The sequence below is a fragment of the Macrotis lagotis genome, chromosome X (assembly GCF_037893015.1).
Source record: "Macrotis lagotis isolate mMagLag1 chromosome X, bilby.v1.9.chrom.fasta, whole genome shotgun sequence".
NCBI lineage: Eukaryota > Metazoa > Chordata > Mammalia > Peramelemorphia > Peramelidae > Macrotis > Macrotis lagotis.
Genome location: NC_133666.1, coordinates 702,226,109 through 702,247,284, shown reverse-complemented (window position 1 = coordinate 702,247,284; position 21,176 = coordinate 702,226,109). Strand labels below are relative to the sequence as shown.

At 40.7% G+C, this 21,176-nt stretch overlaps 1 protein-coding gene across 2 annotated transcripts; it reads right to left on the bottom strand.

Annotated features, from left to right (window-relative positions):
* Positions 1-5,211: 5,211 nt before the first annotated feature.
* LOC141497110 (uncharacterized) lies at positions 5,212-20,122 on the bottom strand. Of its 2 annotated transcripts, none has more exons than XM_074199711.1 (4): positions 20,037-20,122; positions 15,995-16,046; positions 9,485-9,611; positions 5,212-7,710 (listed from the first exon to the last, which is right to left on the bottom strand). In XM_074199711.1, the coding sequence occupies exons 2-4, from the start codon at positions 16,025-16,027 to the stop codon at positions 5,939-5,941; spliced, it is 1,932 nt and encodes a 643-aa protein (XP_074055812.1). In that variant the 5' UTR covers positions 16,028-16,046; positions 20,037-20,122; the 3' UTR covers positions 5,212-5,938. The 2 variants fall into 2 exon arrangements, with proteins under 2 accessions (XP_074055812.1, XP_074055811.1); XM_074199710.1 differs by lacking the exon at positions 20,037-20,122 and adding an exon at positions 18,145-20,025.
* Positions 20,123-21,176: the final 1,054 nt, after the last annotated feature.

Below are 21,176 nucleotides of genomic sequence, written 5' to 3'. Positions count from 1 at the left end.
TTTGTTTTGTTTTTCTTCCTCTGGATGGGAATAGCATTGTCCATAGTTGACCTAATTGGGCTATCTCAGCACTCTGAACTGCTGAGAGGAGCTGCATCCGTCAAGGTTGATCAACTCACAATATTGTTCTTCAGGGGCCAGTGTTCTCTTGGTTCTGCTCCCTTTGCACAGCATCAGAATGGTTTCCAAATTTTCCATACAAATTTCTTGCTTCTCTAGTCTGACCATTCATGGGTTCTTACAGAACAATAACACTCTATAATATTCGTATACCATAACTTGTTAGCCATTCCCCAATTGATGGACGACTCCTGAATTTCCAATCCTTTGCCATTAAAAAAAGAGCTGCTATGAATATTTTGGAACATCTTGAACTTTTCCCAATTTTTATAACTTCTTTGAAAGTTCCATATGGTTCTCCAGAATAGCTGGACCAGTTCACAGCTCCACCCAACAATGCATTCCTATCCCAGACATCCCACAAGTTCTCCAACATTGATCATTTTCCCTTTTTGTCATCTTAGCCAATCTAAGAGGTATGAAGTATTTTTTTTAATTGACATTTCTCTAATCAGTAATGATTTGGAACATTTTTTCATATGATTATATATAGCTTTAATGTCTTCACTAATAAATCTCAACTACACATGCTGACTTGTCAGCTCTGGAATTTGGTTCCAATCATTCTCCATTCTTAGGGTCTTTCAAGTGTCTTCTCAAAATATTTCTGGGCCAGAAAACAACCTCCTTTACCAGATTTTCTTTCTTTCAGAAAAAATCCTTTTCACCTTTTAATGTCTGTGCTTAATCTCCCTCTCTCTGCCTCTCTCCCTATGATAGCTGCGGGTCTCCTCAAAGTAACAGTGAACCCCCATTCTCAACAGGAATCTCTTGCTTCTTAAATTATGAAGAAAAGGGAAAGGAAAAAGCTACTAATTAAATACATAACGTGGGAGGAATATGGGGTTGTTTGGATTCCCTAATAATGTGAAGGGAGAATTGTTAGTTTACATTTAGAAAGATTGGGGTCTTCTTATGTTGTTGCCTATGGGCAGGTATGTGAGTCAAGGTAAATGACTTAGCCTGCATCTGATCAAAAACATATGAAGCCAGGTCTGCCCCACATAGTTCTTTTTAAAAAATTATTAATTTATTTATTAATTTATTTTTGAATTTTACAATTTTCCCCCAATCTAGCTTCCCCCCCCAAACCCCCCCACACCAAAGGCAGTCTGTTAGTCTTTACAGTTTCCATGGCGTACATTGATCTAAGCTGAATGTGATGAGAGAGAAATCATATACTTAAGGAAGAAAAATAAAGTATAAGAGATAGCAAAATTACATAAGATAATGGGTATGTTTTTTTAAAGCTAAAGCTAATAGTCTTTGGTCTTTGTTCAAACTCCACAATTCTTTCTCTGGATACAGATGGTATTCTCCATCACGGATACCCCCAAATTGTCCTTGATTGTTGCACTGATGGAATGAGCAAGTCCATCAAAGTGGATCATCACCCCCATGTTGCTGTTAGGGTGTACGGTGATTTTTCTGGTTCTGCTCATCTCACTCAGAATCAGCTCATGCAAATCCCTCCAGGCTTCTCTGAATTCCCATCCCTCCTGGTTTCTAATAGAACAAGTATTCTATCCCTTACATATACCACACTTTGTTCAGCCATTCCCCAATTGAAGGACATTCACTCAATTTCCAATTCTTTCCCATCACGTGAATATTTTTGTACAAGTGATGTTTTTACCCTTGTTCATCATCTCTTCAGGGTATAGACCCAGTAGTGGTATTGCTGGATCAAAGGGGATGCACATTGTTGTTGTCCTTTGGGCATAATTCGAAATTGCTCTCCAGAAAGGTCGGATGAGTTAACAGCTCCACCAACAATGTATTAGTGTGCCAGATTTCCCACCATTTCTGGGCATTATTGGCCAGGTTGAGAGGTGTGAGGTTTACCCACATAGTTCTAAGTTATCCTAGGGACTTCAACCTTCTGCTTTGCACATGCTTAAGGAGGTAGCTGTTGTTGCTCAGTATAAGCAGGGTGGGAAAAATATCTAGGGACCAATGTATTAATTAGCTTGTGACCTCAGCCAGTGATTGACACGAAGGGACAGGAACAAATCCTTTCAAAGTGCATAAAAGCTAACATTTCCTGCATTTCTCTCCCTACTCCCCTAAGAGAAAGAGGTATGCCAGTAAGAGATCTTAATAAAAACTATTTTAATCTCTCTGGACTATGTAGTCATGAGCCATTTATAACAATTTAGGGGCTCATTCAGGATTATGTAATGTAAATCTGCTTTTCTGGTATTTTCCTGGAAGAACACAAGAAAACAATGCACGCAAATGGCTTGATTTCAAGCCCACATTCTTCAGATATTCCTGGAAAGATTGGCTTGGATTTTGGAGCCAAGAGTGATTATGATGTCTGGGGATAAGAGCTGTGGTAAGGGGTGATCTTCTCAGTGGTGGAATGGTGTCCAGAGCCACCCTGGCTGCTGGAGAAGTCCTCCAGGTGTGAGATCTCTCCCTAAGGAGAGGCCAGAAGACAATAGGGTACCCTGAAGGGAGGAGAGGGGGATTTTTGGGTTCCCCTCTCAGGAATTTCCCTGAAAGAACTTTAAAGCCCACCAAGGGGAGGGTTGCCAGAAGATTTGTGGAAAAAGGGAGCCGCATGGTGGGTAGCCAGAAGCCAAGGAAACTGGAAAGTAGAAGGAAGGAAGCCAATTGGATCCAGTCTGATGTATGAGTGAGTTTGAATGTTCCCATGGGGGTATGTGTGTTTGTTTTATGTCCTTTCTTATATTAGTGGTCTGTGTTACTTTTTTTCTACATCTGGAGCACAGACTAAGTTTAAAACTGGGGGAGCTGGGAGTTGGGTCCAGGAATTGCAGAAGGTGGGGGAGGAGAAAGTAGGTCTGCAGCATCCTATCCTCTTTGTGGAGCACAGGTCCTCCCTCACTGGGCCAACATGGCACTGCTGTGTGGAGTTAAATGGGGGGGGGGATCTCAAAGAGTTTAAAAAGCTGTGGTTCAGGGAGAATTAAGGAGAGAAAGAACTTTTAAGGGAAAGACTGAGGTGGAGAAGTTATAGGAGGGGAAGAAGAAGACTAATTCTCATGACTGTTGGGGGCACTTAGATGTTTGTTGAATTGAAGAAGGTCCAGGAAAGAGCCCAAAGAAATTAGCCTATCCCCCTCAGCATTTTCAAAAGAATTCCAACCCCTACATCCAGCCCTTGCTAATGTGCAACACATGGAAGTCTGGCCATCATAACTGTCCTACACCAGCTTTCACCACACTTTCCAGGACAGCAGCCCCTCAGGCCTTCTTGTTCCAGCTTCCATGGAAGCCCTGGGCAGGGTAATCAGTTGAGTGAAGATGCAGAGAAAGTTGAAATTTAGTTCTTTTGGAAAGGGCAGTAAACATAGAGCTGCTGCACTTTGAGGATCCCTCCGTAAAGCTCACACATAGTAGCTTGGACTCGCCCATTAGTGCTTGTATTATTCCCTCAACTTAAGCCCCCCCCCATCCAAACAAGTCCAACTCTGGTGAAAACACATCCTTCCAAAATAGGTAAAATGCATTAAGGTTCAAGACTAGTCTCAAGGCCAAGGAACATAAACATTTTGCTCAATTCCTCTCCCCTGTTCCTCAGTCTGTGAAACATAGAGAAACCTTGTATATTGCTCATTTAGGGAGTCTTTGCCTCTACAGGGGAGATTCTCTACTGGCAAACTCCATAGTTGTGCCAAATGCTCTTTCTTGGCCAGACTGTTGTCCTAGAAATACCTGAAATATATAGGAAAGGGAAGATGGGGTGGGTCCAGGCCTCCTGAAGAAGAGTCTCAGAGCAGTTATTTATGGGGCTCTGGGGAGAGGAGAGGAAGAGGCTATTGGAACCAGGCCAGGATGAGGACATTTGGTCTTGGTACAACTTCTTCATAGAAGGAGGGACTTGGCACACACTTTCCATTACCTTGAAATCGATATAGTGCAGTGAGTGTACACAATAACATTGTGAGTGGATCCACTGAGGGCTGCAGCTCCTCTCAGCAATCCACATCTCAAGGATAATCTTGAGAGACCCCTTCTGGACAAGGCTAGCCACATCCAGGTGGGGGTGGGAACCTCTACAGAACCTAAAGGCATACAACACCCACTTTTAAAAAACTTATCTATTTCCTTCCTACCTCATGGTTTTGTTTCTTTTCCCTTATTTCTAATTCTTCCTAAACAAAATGACTAATATGGAAATATGTTGAACACAAATGTACATAACTTTTACCAGACTAACACTGAAAAACTATCATAGCATGTAATTGGAAAAATAAATGATCAACTCAAAAAAAAGTTGAGGCGGGGAAACAGGAGCATTAGGTAAGGAGTGGGACTAGGGTCCAGGAGAAAAAATATTCTAATAAGATCTCAGGGCAGGGAGAGTTCATGAATTAAATGAAGGGTTCCAGGTGGACACTGAACCTGGGAAAAGAGAATGACTGTGTCCTTAGGTTTAAGAAGCAGTGGGGGGGGGGGGTGGCTGGGCAGCTAAGTGGTGCAGTGGATAAAGCATCAGCCCTGGAGTCAGGAGTACCTGGGTTCAAATCCAGCCTCAGACACTTAATAATTACCTAGCTGTGTGGCCTTGGGCAAGCCACTTAACCCCATTTGCCTTGCAAAACCCTTAAAAAAAAGCAGTGGGGGAGGATACTGGTACTCCTGGTAGAAACTCTTTTTGAAAACTGGAAATAGGGAGACACATCTGGGATCTGATGAGGAAGGAGGCCAACATTCAAGACTTCTATTGAGGGGGAGATCAGGAAAAAGTTTTTGGGGACTGTGCAAAGTGGGGCCCTGGGGACAGGAAGGCAGGACTCCTGGCTTCTCCCAGGACCTTGGTCTGAAGGTAGGAAAACTGAATCTCTAAACAAGAGTTGGGGACAGGGAGACAGGACACCTGGGACCTGAAAGGAAACTACATTCAGAACTCCCAGATTCCTGTGGGCAAAGTCTGAAGTCAGGGGAAATGTGACTCAATGGTCAATCTGGGAAGCATTACAGAGGAAGTAATACTTTGCTTATGAGTTTCTTTCACAGAAAGGCTGTTTTCCAATACTCTCCTTCAATTCAAGTCAGAGCTCTTCTTTTGAAAAAACTAAACAATAAAACAAATCTACACAAACACTATATATACTCATATATATTTATTTCTGCTTACCAGAACTGGTAGAACATAAACTCGTTAGCTTTTTATCCCCCCCAACCCACAAAACTTGAATCTTACATGGTGAGCACCATTCAGTTTAAAATGGCACTAGCTTGTACCCTAAGGATAATTAACTTTATGAAGAATAGCACATGTAACTCCATTGGATCCTAACAACAAACATCAACTACCCTGGTAATGCAGGCGTTCATGACATTGTCATAATATGTACAATGTAAGCCATGAGCTTAAACCCAGGTGACTCTGAAGGAGAAAGCGAGACAGGTTACTTGTGACTCCCAACCTCTCGCTCAAATGCAATTCACAGGCTTTTCTTGGCATCACCTCCCTGATGTCATGGTCTTCTTTGAAAATGAAAGGCAAGGACAAACATAATTCCTCATGCAGAAAATGACTAATATATAAATATTTTAAATCCACAACCTTCACAAAAACCAGGAGACAGAAGGCATTTCATATCGAGGAGAAGGTTCAAGATTGTGACCTGCAGTGGTCTCAACGTATGCTGAGAACATGCTCATCAGTGGCCTGTGAGAAATACAAAATTCGCCAAATTTACCTGAAATTGTACTCCATTGTACAAATTCTGGATTCTTTTCTTCCATTTGCCAGAACACTAACAGTTCTTTTTCTTATTCTGAAGACATTGTGTCTTTGAAAACATCAAGTTATCCTTTATCACAATGAAATTTAGGGAAATCAGATCAGAACTTTTTTTCCTCTAGTGTGAATTCTCTCATGTGCAGTAAGTCTCTTCTTCCTTGAAAAAGTCTTTCCACATTGATTACATTCATACGTTTTCTCTCCAGTGTGGATTCTCTGATGTTTAGTAAGATTGGTCCTTTCTGGAAAAGCTTTTCCACACTGAATACATTTATAAGGTTTCTTTCCAGTGTGAATCCTCTGATGTGTAATGAGATATGACTTCCTTGCAAAAGCCTTTCCACATTGATTACATTCATAAGGTTTCTCTCCAGTGTGGATTCTCTGATGTTTAGTAAGATTGGCCATTTGTGTAAAAGCTTTTCCACACTTATTACATTTATAAGGTTTCTCTCCAGTGTGAATCCTCTGATGTGTAATGAGATATGACTTCCTTGCAAAACCCTTTCCACATTGATTACATTCATAAGGTTTCTCTCCAGTGTGGATTCTCTGATGTTTAGTAAGATTGGCCGTTTGTGTAAAAGCTTTTCCACACTGATTACATTCATAAGGTTTCATTCCAGTATGAATTCTCTGATGTTCAATTAGATGTGACTTGAAACTAAAAGCCTTTCCACACTGATTACATTCATAAGATTTCTCTCCAGTATGAATTCTCAGATGTTTAATTAGACGTGACTTGAAACTAAAAGCCTTTCCACACTGATTACATTCATAAAGTTTCTCTTTCGTGTGCATCTTTTGATGTACAGTAAGATATGACTTACTTGTAAAAGCCTTTCCACATTGACTACATTCATAAGGTTTCTCTCCAGTGTGGATTCTCTGATGTGCAGTAAGATTTGACTTGCTTGTAAAAGCCTTTCCACATTGATTACATACATTAGGTTTGTCTCCAGAGTGGAACCTCTGATGTGTAGTAAGATATGACTTACTTGTAAAAGCCTTTCCACATTGACTACATTCATAAGGTTTCACTCCAGTGTGGATTCTCTGATGAGCAGTAAGATTTGACTTGCTTGTAAAAGCCTTTCCACATTGATTACATTCATTAGGTTTGTCTCCAGAGTGGAACCTCTGATGTGTAGTAAGATATGACTTACTTGTAAAAGCCTTTCCACATTGATTGCATTCATAAGGTTTCTCTCCAGTGTGGATTCTCTGATGTTTAATAAGAGTGCCCTTCAATGAAAAAGCCTTTCCACACTGATTACATTCATAAGGTTTCTCTCCAGTGTGGATCTTCTGATGTGGAGTAAGATATGCCTTGCTTGTAAAAGACTTTCCACATTGTTTACATTCATAAGGTTTTCCTTCAGTGTGAATTCTCTGATGTACAGTAAGATAGGTCCTCCTAGTAAAAGCTTTTCCACATTGCATACATTTATAAGGTTTCTCTCCAGTGTGGATCCTGTGATTTATCATAAGATATGACTTGCTTGTAAAAGTCCCTCCAAATTGACTACATTGATAAGGTTTCCTTCCAGTGTGAATTTTTTGATTTACAATAAGACTTTTCCTGGTAGGAATAGCCTTTCCACCCTGATTACATTCATAAGTTTTCTTTCCAGTGTAGATTCTCTGATGTTTAAGAAGGGTCTCCTTCAATGAAAAAACCATTCCCCATTGATTAAAATCATAAGGTTGCTCTCCAGTTGGAATTCTCTCATGTGGGATGCTGAATTCTCTCCAGATGAAGTCATAGGCACTGTCATTCATGCTGCCTTGCTTGTGAGTTTCTTTCACAGAAAAGCTTAGTTTTCTAATATTCTCCTTCAATTCAAGTCTGAGCTCTTCTGAAAGGACTAAACAAGAAAACAAATATGTATCAACTCTATACATTCTCACATATGTTCATTTCCTTTTCCCAGCACTGGCAGAACCTAAACTCATTAATTATTTATTCCCCCCCCCCAACCAAAAAACCCTCCAAATTTTAATCTTGCATGGAGGGAACCCATCAGTTTTAAATGGCACTACCTTATATCCTAACGATAATTTCCTTTATGAATGGTTGCACACATAAGCCCATTGGATCCCAACAACAAAAATCCCTTGACTTGTGAAAATTGTTGTCATTGTTTTTGTTTTTCCTTTTTTTCCTCTAAGACACGAAGAATGTAATGTCGTGACAAGCAATTGAATTGGATCTGACTGAGAGCGTGTGATGTCAAATTAGTAGCTTGACTTTCTTTTCTAGAGCCACCTGGAACCAACGGTTAAATATAAATCAAGCAGCCTGGAGATAGCCCTGGATGTGAGACAATCAGGGTTAAGTGACTTTCTCAAGGCCTCCTTTCTGTTCTGAGGACAGGATGGTCTACCACTAGAATCCATGGTTATTTCATTGCCAATCCCATTACTAGAGGTTGCTCTTCCTAGCTTCTCTGAAGGATAACCAGAGACCATATTCCATAATATGCTTTTTCCAGTCCTCCTTAAGTTTGGGGTCTTCCCTCTCTTAATTATTTCTACTTCTATCCTGTCCATGATGGGTTTCTACTAGGATTGAAGTAATATGGGAGCAGGGAAAGTACCTTACATCTATTGATCCTTCACGAAGCTCACATGTAGGAGCTTGGACTCACCCATGAGTCCTTGTAATGCAAGGTCCCCCAAAAAAGGATGGGTTGCTATGCCAAATGGTCCAATACTCTCCCCTCACCTTAAAACCCCCCTCATCCTATAACAGGGTCCATTCTGGTGAAAACACCTCCTACCAAAATAGGGTAAAAAGAGTTAAGCAAGTTAAGTTAAGCAAGACTACTCTCAAGCCCAAGGAACACAAATATTTTGCTCAGTTCTTCTCCCTTATCTGTAATCTGTGAACCATACAGAAACCTTGTGTAATGTGCATGTGGAGTGACTTTGCCTCTTCAGGGGAGATTCTCTCCTGGCAAATTCCAAAGTTGTGCCAAATGCTTTCTTGACCAATCTGCTGTTCCTGGCAATGCCAGAAGTCAACAGGAAAGGAAGAAAGGGTATATCCCAGGCCTCCTGAAGAAAAATCTCAGAGCAGTTACTTATGGGGGCTCTGGGCAGAGGTGGGGGAGAAGCTGATGAAATCAGCCAGGGATGAGGATGTTTGACTTGGTGGAACTTCTTCATTAAAGGATGGACTAGGCACACACTCTCCATTATCTGGAAATTTAATTAGTGCAGTGGAGAGAACCCTGGGCCTAGTCTGAGGAATTCCAGAGTCAAAATCCAGTCTCAGATAGTGACTAGCTGTGTGCTGAATCACCTAGAGTCTATTTCCCTCATTTTCTTCAATTGTCAAACAGGGATGATAATATCACCTAACTTGGAAGTTTATTAACAGGATGAAGCCATATAGAAAGTCCTCAGCATAGCGTCTGGCAAGCAGCAGGTGAAAAACAAAGCTTATTCCTTTCCCTTCCTTTCCCACCACATTGGTGAGCATTTTAGGGCAAAAGGAAGGAAGATTAAGGACAGAATTGCAGGAGACCTGCCCTTTCCTCTCTCTCTCTCTCTAAATTGCTCCAAACCCTCCACAGTAGGGAATGCAGATATTCCCACTGACAGTAGACTCAGTGTTACCAGAGGAGGGATCCTTACCCACAGAAAGGAGGTTCTGGGCATTCTCCAGCATGACATCCTTGTACAACTGCTTCTGATGAGGGTCCAAGAGGCTCCACTCCTCCTGGGTGAAGTCCACAGCCACATCCTTGAATGTCACCAAGTCCTAGATCATCAACAGTCATCAGGTGTAGAGATGAAAGAATTTTGAGGAGTAAAAGGCCCAGCCCTATTCAACTCTAGATGGAAGCTGAAGCACAGAAAAGGGATCTGCCCAGCGTTAATGCCCTACATGAGAGCCAGAGTCAGCTCTAGAACCCAAGGACATTAAGAGCCCAAGGGAATTCTGAGAAATGTATGTAATATGTCAGTGGGAACAAACCTGAGACATCCCTTGGAATATAATGCATCAACCTGGGGAAGCTGGGAGAAGGTTTGTGGTCTACCTGGGAGGTAGGAGGTGGATGTATGCAGGAGAAAGAGTGAAGGTGACAGGGAACATCTTGCTCATCAGACCTGACAGAAGGGGAATCCAGAGAAGATGACAGGCAGTATATGATAGAAATGTCTGGGCTTGCCAGATTTCCTTCACAAATTGATAGATAATCATAATGAAATGAAGGAAGACACACTGAAATAAAGGGGTAAATTCCCAGCAGGAAAACTTGAGTGAACTCAAGAGAACACCCACTAAAGCATCCAATCAGAAACCCTGAGAGAAACAGTGGAGACTTCGAGACACTCACCTCAGTCACTCTTCCTTCACAACCTTTCCTCTAAAGCAAAATAGACTCTGAGTGGGGGATGACTAAAGGACCCCCCCCCCCCCCGCCATCTAGAAGTCTAGAAGGAGTCATGGGGAAGGAGAAGCCACTATCACAGAAAGAAAGAACATTTTTGGGATACTGAGACTGGGACTGAGTGGAGAGAAAAATGAGACCCTGAGGATGAGTCCCCAAACAGAATTCAGCAAACAATAGTAAAACGAGCTGAGGACTCTGACAACAATACAGCTCAGAATCAAAACATAATCATAATATTAAGCTGTTAAAAAAATCAAATCGAATAAAGATAAAATGGATAATCAAAGAAAAAAAGCTCAATCATCCATAGTTACTTGGTGTGAAAGAAGATTTGGGATCATATTAAGAGGAAGAGTGCAAGGTTTAAGCCACTCTAACACTAAAGCATAATGGCAAAGAGACACAAATACAAAAAGAAATCTTGGATGAAAATCAAAAAGAATTCAAAGATCAAATCAGAATGAATGAGAAAAATCAGGAAAAGAATAAAAGCATTTCAAGAAGAAAATAATAAAAAAACAAATTGGAAAAAGACAAAGAAAATCTTTAGGAGGAAAATAAATAGGAATTTTTAAAAAATTAATATTTTATTTATTTTCCAATTATATGTTTCTGTAAGGTTTTGAATTTTACAAATCTTTCCTCCACCCTCCCTTCCCCCCCCATGAGGCAGTCTGGTAATCTTTACATTCTTTCCATGCTATACATTGATCGAAATTGAATGTATTGGGAGAGAAATATATCCTTGAGGAGAAAATAAAATATAAGATACATTTTTTATAAAAAAAAATTGAAGGTAATAGATTTTGGTCTTTGTTTAAACTCCACAGTTCTTTCTCTGGGTACAGATGGTATTTTCCATCAAGGGTGCCCTAAAATTGTCCCTGATTATTGTATTGTTGGAATGAACAAGTCCAGTAAAATTGATCATCACTCCCATGTTATTATGAGAAATAGGAATTTTAAAATCAAATAAGAATGAAAAAATAGCGAAAAAGCCATAAAAAAATTTTGAAAAATGTGAATCCATTTGAAAGATATATAAAATCTTAAAGAAAATAACTCCTTGAAAACTAGAATTGGGCAAGGCGGATTGAACCTGAAACAGCTCATTAGAGAACAACCTGGGTAACACCTTAATTAGAGATAATTTAGGGGCGCCTAGGTGGCGTAGTAGATAAAGTACTGGCCCTGGAGTCAGGAGTACCTGGGTTCAAATCCGGTCTCAGACACTTAATAATGACCTAGCTGTGTGGCCTTGGGCAAGCCACTTAACCCCCTTTGCCTTGCAAAAACCTTAAAATAAAAAAAGAAGTCAATTAAGAGAAATAAAAATAAAATGAGAAAAAATTAAGACTAATCTTAAATAATCAAGAAAATGATGAATAGAAAGTCTGAGAACTGGAAATAAAGAATCAGAAACTTAAGAAAGAAAATAATTCCTTGAAAAACAGAATTGGACAAGGGGAAACTAATGACATTACAAAAGATCACAAAATAAAACCAAAAACAAAAAGAACAAAAATGATAATAACAAGAGAATGTGAATCAGTTCATTAGAAAAGTCACTATTCTGGAAAAGAGATTCCTACGAGGAAAACGTACAGCAATTTCAGGGATGATTTTCCAAGCTTCCAGGCTAAGGAAAAAATTTTGGAAGCAACAAGAAAAACCCAATGTAAATATCTTGAAGCTACAATAAGTTTTAGATAAGACATAACATCTATTACATTGAAGGACCCAAGTTCATGGAATGTTATAGTGCATAGAACAAAAGAACTGAGATAATGACCATGGTTAACTTACTCTGCAAAGCATAATCCTCAACATAAAATAAAAAAGGAAAATTAACATCCTCATTTTAAGGCTGTTGTGAAAACAACTCCAGAGCATAAGGGAAATATGACACAGAACATCTGGGAGAAAAATAAGGTAAACATTAAAGATCTTATATGGGATCTAAGATCGAATTGTTTATTTATAAGGTGTGAAAATATTAGTACTATTATGACTAATCATTATTTGAATAGTTTGAAAAATAAGCTTGAACTGAGCTGACTATGATGGAATGATTCTCAAAAATAAAAGTAAGAAGGAAAATATGGAAAGGAGTAATTATGAAAATGAAACATAAAAGGAAAAAAACTGATAAAGAAGAACCTAATAGGGGAGGATGAGTAGAGCTGTTTCCTTGCTTTCTCATATATCCATATCCATATATATAATATATATATATATGAATAAATACAAATATATACATATGTGTTTGTATATATGGGTATAAAAGTAAAATTGTAGCTTAGAAGGTAAATGAGATGAATTGATGTACAAAATAAGAGATTCACAGCCAAGAAAATAAAGAGTAGAAGAATTTATTAAATTAAAAAAATAGCCAGGAGCAGCAATTATGATTTAATCAAATAGAAAATTAGGAAATTACACTGTGTCAGCAATATTATTCTATTTTGCTATAGATCATTTAATATATGTTCACCGGGGCGGCTAGGTGGCCCAGTGAATAGAGCACCAGCCCTGGAGTCAAGAGGACCTGAGTTCAAATGTGGCCTCAGACACTTAATAATGACCTAGCTGTGTGGCCTTGGGCAAGTCACTTAACTCCACACCCTTACTAAACAAACAAACAAACAAATAAATAAAATAACCAGGCTAAAATTCCTTAGAGTATACCTGACAAGAGACACAGGAACTCTTTGAAAATAATCATAAAATGCATTTTATAAAAATAAACTCATAGCTAAATGATTAAAACATACTTTCTGTTCATAGGAAGGAAAAAACATCATAATAAAAATTGAGAATTTTACCTAGTTAATCTGTTTATTAAACATTATCACAATTAAATACTAATAAATTGTCTTATTGCAATGGAAAACATAATAACCAAGTTCATTTGGATGAACGAAATATCAAGGATATCAAGGCAATCAATGAAAAAAATGTCAAGGAAAGGGTGTCTGGCCATATTAGATCTCAAGCTGTATTATAAGATAATAATTATCAAAACAATCTCTGCTTAAAAAATAGATCAGGGGAATAGATTGGGAAACATTACAATATTATAAATGACTGTGGTCATCTAGTAGATGATAGAGACAAAGATCCAAGCTTTCAGAACAAAAACATCATTTGACAAAAAACTGTTCCAAAAACATGAAAACAGCAGGGCAGGAACTAGGCCTAAACAACATCTCACACTTGATACCAAGAGAAGGTCAAAATGGGCACATGGTTTGCTCATAAATCCTGCTACTGAGCAAATGAGGCAAGTCTCGAGTTGTTTATTTATCAATCTATGGATAGAGGAAGAATTTAAGACCAATGCAAAAAGAGCAATACAAAAATCAAACAGACAACTTTGATTATATAAAATTAAAAAGCTTTTAGACAAAACATAATCAAAAGGAAAGGAGAAAACTAGGAAAAACATTTGTAACAGATATTTCTACTGAAGTCCTTGTTTCTCAACGATAGAGAGAAGTGCAATTAGCAAAACTACAGCTCATTCACCAACTGAGAAATCACCACAGAGTACCGACAGTTTTCAGGCAAAGAAATCAAAACTGTCTCTAGTCATGTGAAACCTGCTCTAAATCACTACTGATTAGAAAACTGCTAATTAAAACAACTGTAAGGTACCATCTCATCTCTATCAGACACAAGAGGAAGTGAAATTGAGAAATGGGGAAGTGAAGTGGGAAAATTGGGACACGGATGCCCTGTTGGTGGAGCTGTGGACTGATCCAACCATTCAGGAGACTAATTTGGAATGTTTCCCCAAGGGCTACAGAGCTCTGCCTATCTGTTGATCCAGCAATACCACTGCCAGCTCTAGAGGCTAAAGACAGTTTTTTAAAAAGGGAAAAAGATCAAATTATACAAAAACATTTCTGGAATCTCTTTTTGTTCTGCCTGACAAAACAAGAGGATGCCCAGCAATTGGGGAAAAGAAACTGTTGTGGGATCATGATGGAATATTGTGGCCAAGAGGATGGCATAGGGAGAAAAAGGCTAATATGGAAATGGTTTGCAGTGTTGCCCATGTATAATTTCTCTCAGACTACTTTAAAAGAAGTTACACTTAACAAAATGGTAGGTGTAAAGAGAGACAGAGACAACAGAGCAGTCTAGCAGAGTTGACTGGGCCAGAAAGCCAGAGGCCACTCAAAGATTGTGGGGAGGTGTGAGGATATCAGTTTGTGTGTGTACACAATGCTAGGCAGGCAGTCAATTCACTGGGGCAGCTAGGTGGCACAGTGGCTAGAGCAAGAGCCCTGGAATCAGAAGGAACTAAGTTCAAATTCAGCTTCAGACACATTATAATAACTGAGCTGTGTAACCCCCACTGCTTTGTAAAAACTAAAAAAAACAAAACAAAAAAAACCCCCAAAAAAATTCCCAAAAAAGGCAATTCATGACTGAAGTGGTCCTTGAAAGTTGAGTGTAATAGGAGAGGACTTAAAAACAACAGGGTAGAAACCAGTTTTGGGTAGGGGGCCTCAATACTGAAGACCCCAAGGGCCCCATGAAACAGTTTAAAACACCGAAGTGAACAGGGTAGTTTGGTTACTAAGAGATTCAATTTCAAACCTATTTTTTGGTAAGGAAATGATCCATAAGATCCAAGAAGGCATTGCCAGCTTCATGAACACTCCTTTATGTCTACAGAAATGATTTGGTTACTCATATCGGTCTGATGTTTCTTCTTCATTCTGGGAGAAGACCAAGACATCAAGGAGGTGATGCCATGACAAGAACGTGAGTTGGATTTGAGTGAGGAGGGGCTGTGCTAAGTCCCCAGCCTCACTTTCTCCTCTAGAGTCATAGGGTCCAGGGGCCAGACATGAATCAGGATGATTGGAGATGGTCCTGGATCAAAGGCAATCAGGGTTAAATGACTTGCCCAAAGTGACCCAGCTAGTAAGAGGCAAGTGTCTGAGACTGAATCTGTACTCCTAATGAGGCAGGGAAAGATGAAGAGAATTGTGAAGTAGCAGAAAGCAAATTTATAAACTTAAGGTGGTGAATTTTGTTAAAGTGGGTAGAGGTTTCTTGCTCTTGAGATGTAAATTGACAAGATCAGCAGAGAGTGATGAAGGAAACAAAAACAAAATTTGTAATCTTAAAGGCTCCTAAATCTCATTAAATTGACTGGAGGTTCCCTACTCTGGAGATGTTTCATTGTTTAAGGTAAAATTTCTACCCTGACCTTAGGCTTCAACCCTGGACCTAACTTCAGGTCCAAAAGTAGGGAAGGAATTCACCTTTTGCCCTCAGGATAAAGAGACTCTAAAAATCTGGGCAGGATCTCTGTTCAGGGCTGGAGTGGCCTCTGACTTTCTGGCCCAGTCAACTCTGCTTGACTGCTCTGTTGTCTCTGTCTCTCTTTACCTACCAGTTTCTTAGGTGTTGTAACTTCAAAAAACTTTTCTTTTAGGGGGCGGCCAGTGCTCAGTGGCCTTGGAGTCAGAAGTACCTGGGTTCAAATCCGGCTTCAGACACTTAATGATTACCTAGCCCTGTGGCCTCGGGCAAGCTACTTAACTCCATTTGCCTTGCAAAACTTTAAAACAATTTTTTTTTCTTTTCTTTCCACCCCTGCCATCCCTGGGTCAGTATAAGGATTCCTCACAGGCAGACCCGAACTCAAGTAGGCAGTGGCTACACTGTCATCCTGACCACCCAGATGCTCCTCCTTGGAGTAGTTTGGAGATAAGACTGCACTCACCTGAAGTTGGGGTCTGAGATTCCCAGGGTCCATTCCCACGGATACAGGATTCCTGCAAAGATAGTAAGGTCCAAAGTGACTCCATTTGCTCAAGTTCCTGGATCTTTTTCCTGGTCCTCATGTGCCTGGCGGTCCTGATTCTCCCACCCTTGACAGATCCATAAAGGTAACCACAGCTAAAGCTCTATTATCAGAGCTTACTCCTAACCAGGAAAGGTTTCCTCATTCTAAGCCCGAGGCAGTCTAGAGACCTGGAAAGTCCCTTCCATAATCTTAGTCCTGGGATGACTACTTTTCGGGTCATATTCTGGAAAACTGCTGTTTGTCAACCTTTAATATTAAAACTGCTCCAAGTTCTCTCCAACTTTGGCATCTGGATTTGACTCAGGACCTGCTGGGGCCAGGCCTGGGGCTTCTGCAGACTCAGAAGGGGAGGAAGAAGGATGTCAGGAGGGGTGGGAAGAGGGAAAGATTTGCTGCCTCTTCAGAGGCAGGAGACTGGCCTCCAGGCATTGATAAAGGGTAAGGTCCTACTGGAGTTACAAAGGCCAGGCCCTGCATTCCTCACCCATTTAATGCTATTCTTCATACTCCTCCTCTCCTCAGGCTTCTACAAATGCAGGGGGAGCTTGGGATCCCAGATGGGAGAACCAGGCAGCACCTCAGTGACTCCTGAGGCAGAGCTCTCCCTCCAACAGGTCTTTTGCCTTCCCACCAGTCCCTTAAACATGATGTAAACTACAGAAACCAAGGAAAGCTGAGGATGCAGAGACTCTGGAATGAAACTACAAGGAAAAGACCAGGGGAACAGTCTAGAATACAAGCCTGAGGGGACTGAAAGAAGTTGAGAAAGGAAATCTTTTTTTGTGGTGGCAAAGAATGGGAAACTGAGGGAATGCCCATCCATTGGGGAATGGATGAACAAGTTAGGGATTATTAAAGTTGTGGAGTACCATTGTTCCATATGAAAATGAGTGATCAGACTTTAGAGAAGAATCCAAAGAATTCCATGAACTGATGCTGAGCAAAGGGAACAGAAGCAGATAACATTGAAGGAATTAACAACAAAATTGTGAATTGATCAACTATGAGGGCTGCAGTTCCTTCCAGCAGTCCAGGGATCAAGGACAACCTTGAGAGAGCCCTTCTGGACAATGCCACCCACAACCAGGTAGGGGTGGGGATCTCCACAGAATCTAAATGTATACAATTCACTTTTTTTTAAAACTTCTCTTCTCTATTTCCTTCCTATCTCATGGTTTTGTTTCTTTTCCTTTAGTTCTAATTCCTTTTGAACGAAATGACTAATATGCAAATATGTTAAACACAAATGTACGTGACGACTTTTATCAGACTAATGTTGAAAAACTATCAAAGCATGAAATTGGAAAAATAAATTATCAATTCAAAAAAAAAGAGAAGTTGAGGCAGGGAAGGAGGCCTGGGTATGGGGAGCAGGAATATGGTCTGGGAGATAAGATTTTCTAACAGGGAGCATTCAAGGACTGAATGATGGGTGCCAGGTAGACACTGGACCTGAAAAACAGAATGACTGAGTCCTAAGGTTTAAGGAGTAGCAGGGGAGGATAGTGGTACTCCTGATAGAACCTCTTCTTGGAAACTGGAGATAGGGAGACACATTGGGGATCTGCGGGGGAAGCAGGCCAAGATTCAAGAGTTCTGATGGGGAGGGGACAAGAAAACGGTTAAGGGACTGTGTCCAAGGTGGGGTCCAGGGGGGCAAGAAGGATCCTGGATCCTCATAGGACCCTTCTCTGAAGGCAGGAAAACTGAATCTCTACTCAAGAGTTGGGGACAAGGAGACAGGACACCTGGGACCTGACACAAAGACTACATTTAGGACTCCCTGATTCCTGGAGGCAAAGTGTGAAGTCTGGGAAAATGTGACCCAATCGTAAATCTGAGGAGGATTACAGAGGAAGTTTGGGAAATGATTAAGAGTCTGGAAAAGAAGGGAATGGAGAAGGGAAGCTCATCTAGTGGCCAGGCTTGAGAAGGGAGGGTGCTCCCAGCAGACATGGTGGGCACTCACAAGCTGGCCAAATGATGAGGATGAGACTCCATGGCAAGGGAAGCCAGCAAAAGATAGGAAACGGGGTGAGGGGAAGGGAGCTCTAGCTCAGACCTACCTGGGATATGCAAGCACAGGCCTGGCTTCTGGAAGGCAGAGTGATCTCAGCATCCAGGGAAGAAAGGACAGGGATCTGAGACCCAGGGAAGGCAAAGCAGGCTCAGTTCAAAGACTTCCTGCTACCTACCAGCCCCTCTGGGAGGGTCTTCCCAGTTCAAAGACTCCAGGCTGTGCAACCCCTGAGGCTCCCAGGATTCTCCAATCACACCCAGGGCAAGAACACCTGGACCCTGATTGCCTCTCCTCCCTAAGCCCTGCCCTCCTTCTATTGTAATGCTCCCATCTTCTGTCCTATACTTCTCCCCTACTCCAAATCCTGTCACCAGTGCTGAAATCCCACCTTGGCCCCCATCCACCAGGCTGCTCAACTCTGAGAGCTCCTCCTCTCCAATCCTCCACCCCTTCCCTCCCTCCCAGACTCTCTCCCTCATCCTCCTGTCCTGCTAAACCTTTAGCCCCAGCTCCCCTGAAAGGAATGGGGCCTGTGCTTTGAGCAGCTGGCAGCAGATGGATCTTGGGAAACCTGGGAAGGCATGGACCCCTTGGAAGTGTAGATCCAGTTTGAGACTGAGGCAGATGTGTTCTCCCACTGTAACTATCCTGTGGGACCCTCTACAAGACCAAAATGCACTTCAAATTGGACTTTGAGGTGATGGGATGAGCAGCTAGAATATGAGGAATGAAAGGCCAATGGATGAGAAGGACTTGATCTGCTTTGACTGCCATCAGTCTAGAAGATCAGTGACAGCTGGAGGAGGTCATGGTTCTGGGTCAAGAGAAGGCAGAAATCATTGAAAACAGTCCATTTCATTTGGCAAAGTTCTTTCAGGTTTTCAATATATATCATTGTCAATGTTATCATCAGGCTTTGAACTTGTCTCCTTTTGTGTTGTTTGACTTCTAGATGGCGATGTGACTGTGGACTTAGAAAGTCAGCCTCTGATGGGATTTGCATGAGATGAAATTAAGAATTAGGCTACAGAAGAGGATGTTCAAAAGCTCCATACTGTGCAAACCCAGAAGCTCCCAGGATTCTCCAATCTCACCCAGGGTCAGTACTCCAGGACCCTGTTTGCCTCTCCTCCCTAAGCCCGGCCCTCCTTCTATTGCAATGCCTTCTCCACTGCAGTGCTCTGTCTTCTGTCCTATACTCCTCCCCACTCCATATTTTGTAAACATGTATAAACTCTAAAGTATTTCTTTGGTAATTTCCCCCTTAATATAGATAAAAAAGAATAACGTGCCCTTTGTGATAGCAAAGGATCTTGTGAATTCTCCATTTCCATTTGGGCTTGGGGAACTCAGCAAGGGATTGCTTTGGTACCTTCTCTTTAGGCAAAGGAGCAGATATACAAACTGTAAAAATAATTTATCATATAAGGTCAATTAATAAAAAGGAAATATTAAGATATTAGGAAATCTGATTTCTAATTGGATGAAAGTTAGAGATTTTTCAAGTCTGGGGGAGGAGTACCTGCAATTTCCTGAATTCAGCAAAACAGCTAATGCATTTCCTAAAGTTTCAAAAAACAAGCAAAAGAAAATAAAAAGGGGCGGCTAGGTGGCGCAGTGGATAGAGCACCGACCCTGGAGTCAGGAGGACCTGAGTTCAAATCTCACCTCAGACACTTAATAGTTACCTTGCTGTGTGGCCTTGGGCAAGCCACTTAACCCCATTTGCCTTGTAAAAAAAAAGAATGTCATAGCCAAGTTTCAAAATTCCTGGGTTAAACAAAAAATATTTTTAAAACACAGGGAAAAATTGAATACTGTAGAAAAATAATCAGGATTTCACAAAACCTAGCAGTTTCTATGTTCTAAAAGAGTCAATGAACTGTGCTTTGACTTTGCAAAAATTACTTTTCAGAAAGAAATTACAAAACTCCTTACCAACAAAGTAGTGGCTGCTTTTCTTATTTACACAAGTGTTTTGCTCAGCCTCAGGTTTCTTGGAATCCCTTTATCATCACCATGATCCATTCACAACAATCAGGAGACAGAATTCATCTCATATTAAAGAGGTTCTTGACCGTCACCTGCAGAGCTCTCAATGTAGGCTGAAAAGGTGGTCTTTGGTAGCCTATGGGAGGTATAAAATTCCCCCCAAGTTTGCCTGAAATTATACTCCATTGTGCAAAGTCTGGTGTCTTCTCTTAATCACGTGTTTTCCTCCAATTCCCATAATGCTGTTTTTTTCTTATTCTGAAGACATTGTGTTTTTGAGAACATCAAGTTATGTCCTTTATCAAAATGCTAGTTTAGCACTGTATACCTTAACAGCAACATGGGGGTGATGATTAACCTTGATGGACATGCTTATTTCATCAGTGCAATTTGGGGCTGTGTGAACTGTGGAGTTTGAACAAACTTCAAGGACTATCCCCTTTAATTTAGAAAAAAAACCTAATATCTCATTGTCTGATCTCTTAAACTTGATGTTTCTTCCTTAAGGATATGATTTCTCTCTCATCACACTCAATGTGGATCAATGTAAACCATGGAAACAATGGAAAGACTGACAAATTGCTTTCTGGGGGGGGTAGGAGGAGGGAAGTGAGATTGGGGGAAAAATTGTAAAACTCAAAATAAATAAAATCTTTAATTAAAAATAAGACAAAATGCTAGATTAGGAAACTCAGCATACTTTGATAAGGTTTCTCCACATTGTGAATTCTCTGATGGGCAGTAAATCTCTCCTTATATGTAAAAGCCTTTCCACATTGAATACATTCATAAAATTTCTCTTCAGTGGGGATTCTCTAATTAACAAGAGTGCCTTTCAATGAAAAAGCTTTTCCACAAGGATCACATTCAGAAGGTTTGTCTACAGTGTAGATTTAGGTGCTTTTTTTTGCAAGGCAAAAGGGGTTAAGTGGCTTGCCCAAGGCCACACAGCTAGGTAATTATTAAGTGTCTGAGCCGGATTTGAACCCAGGGACTCCTGACTCCAAGGCCGGTGCTCTATCCACTGCGCCACCTAGCGGCCCCTACAGTGTGGATTTGATGATGTGCAGTAAATCTCTCCCTCAA

What these genes read in the sequence shown, in the direction of transcription:
- LOC141497110 (XM_074199710.1), bottom strand. Translation starts at nt 18,197, where the DNA reads ATGCTGAGATCACTCTGCCTTCCAGAAGCCAGGCCTGTGCTTGCATAT. An exon ending in ATCTCAGACCCCAACTTCAG is followed by an intron (nt 9,612 to 15,994) that starts GTGAGTGCAGTC and finishes TTGATGATCTAG; the next exon opens with GACTTGGTGACATTCAAGGA. An exon ending in CCAGAACCTCCTTTCTGTGG is followed by an intron (nt 7,711 to 9,484) that starts GTAAGGATCCCT and finishes TTTCTTGTTTAG; the next exon opens with TCCTTTCAGAAGAGCTCAGA.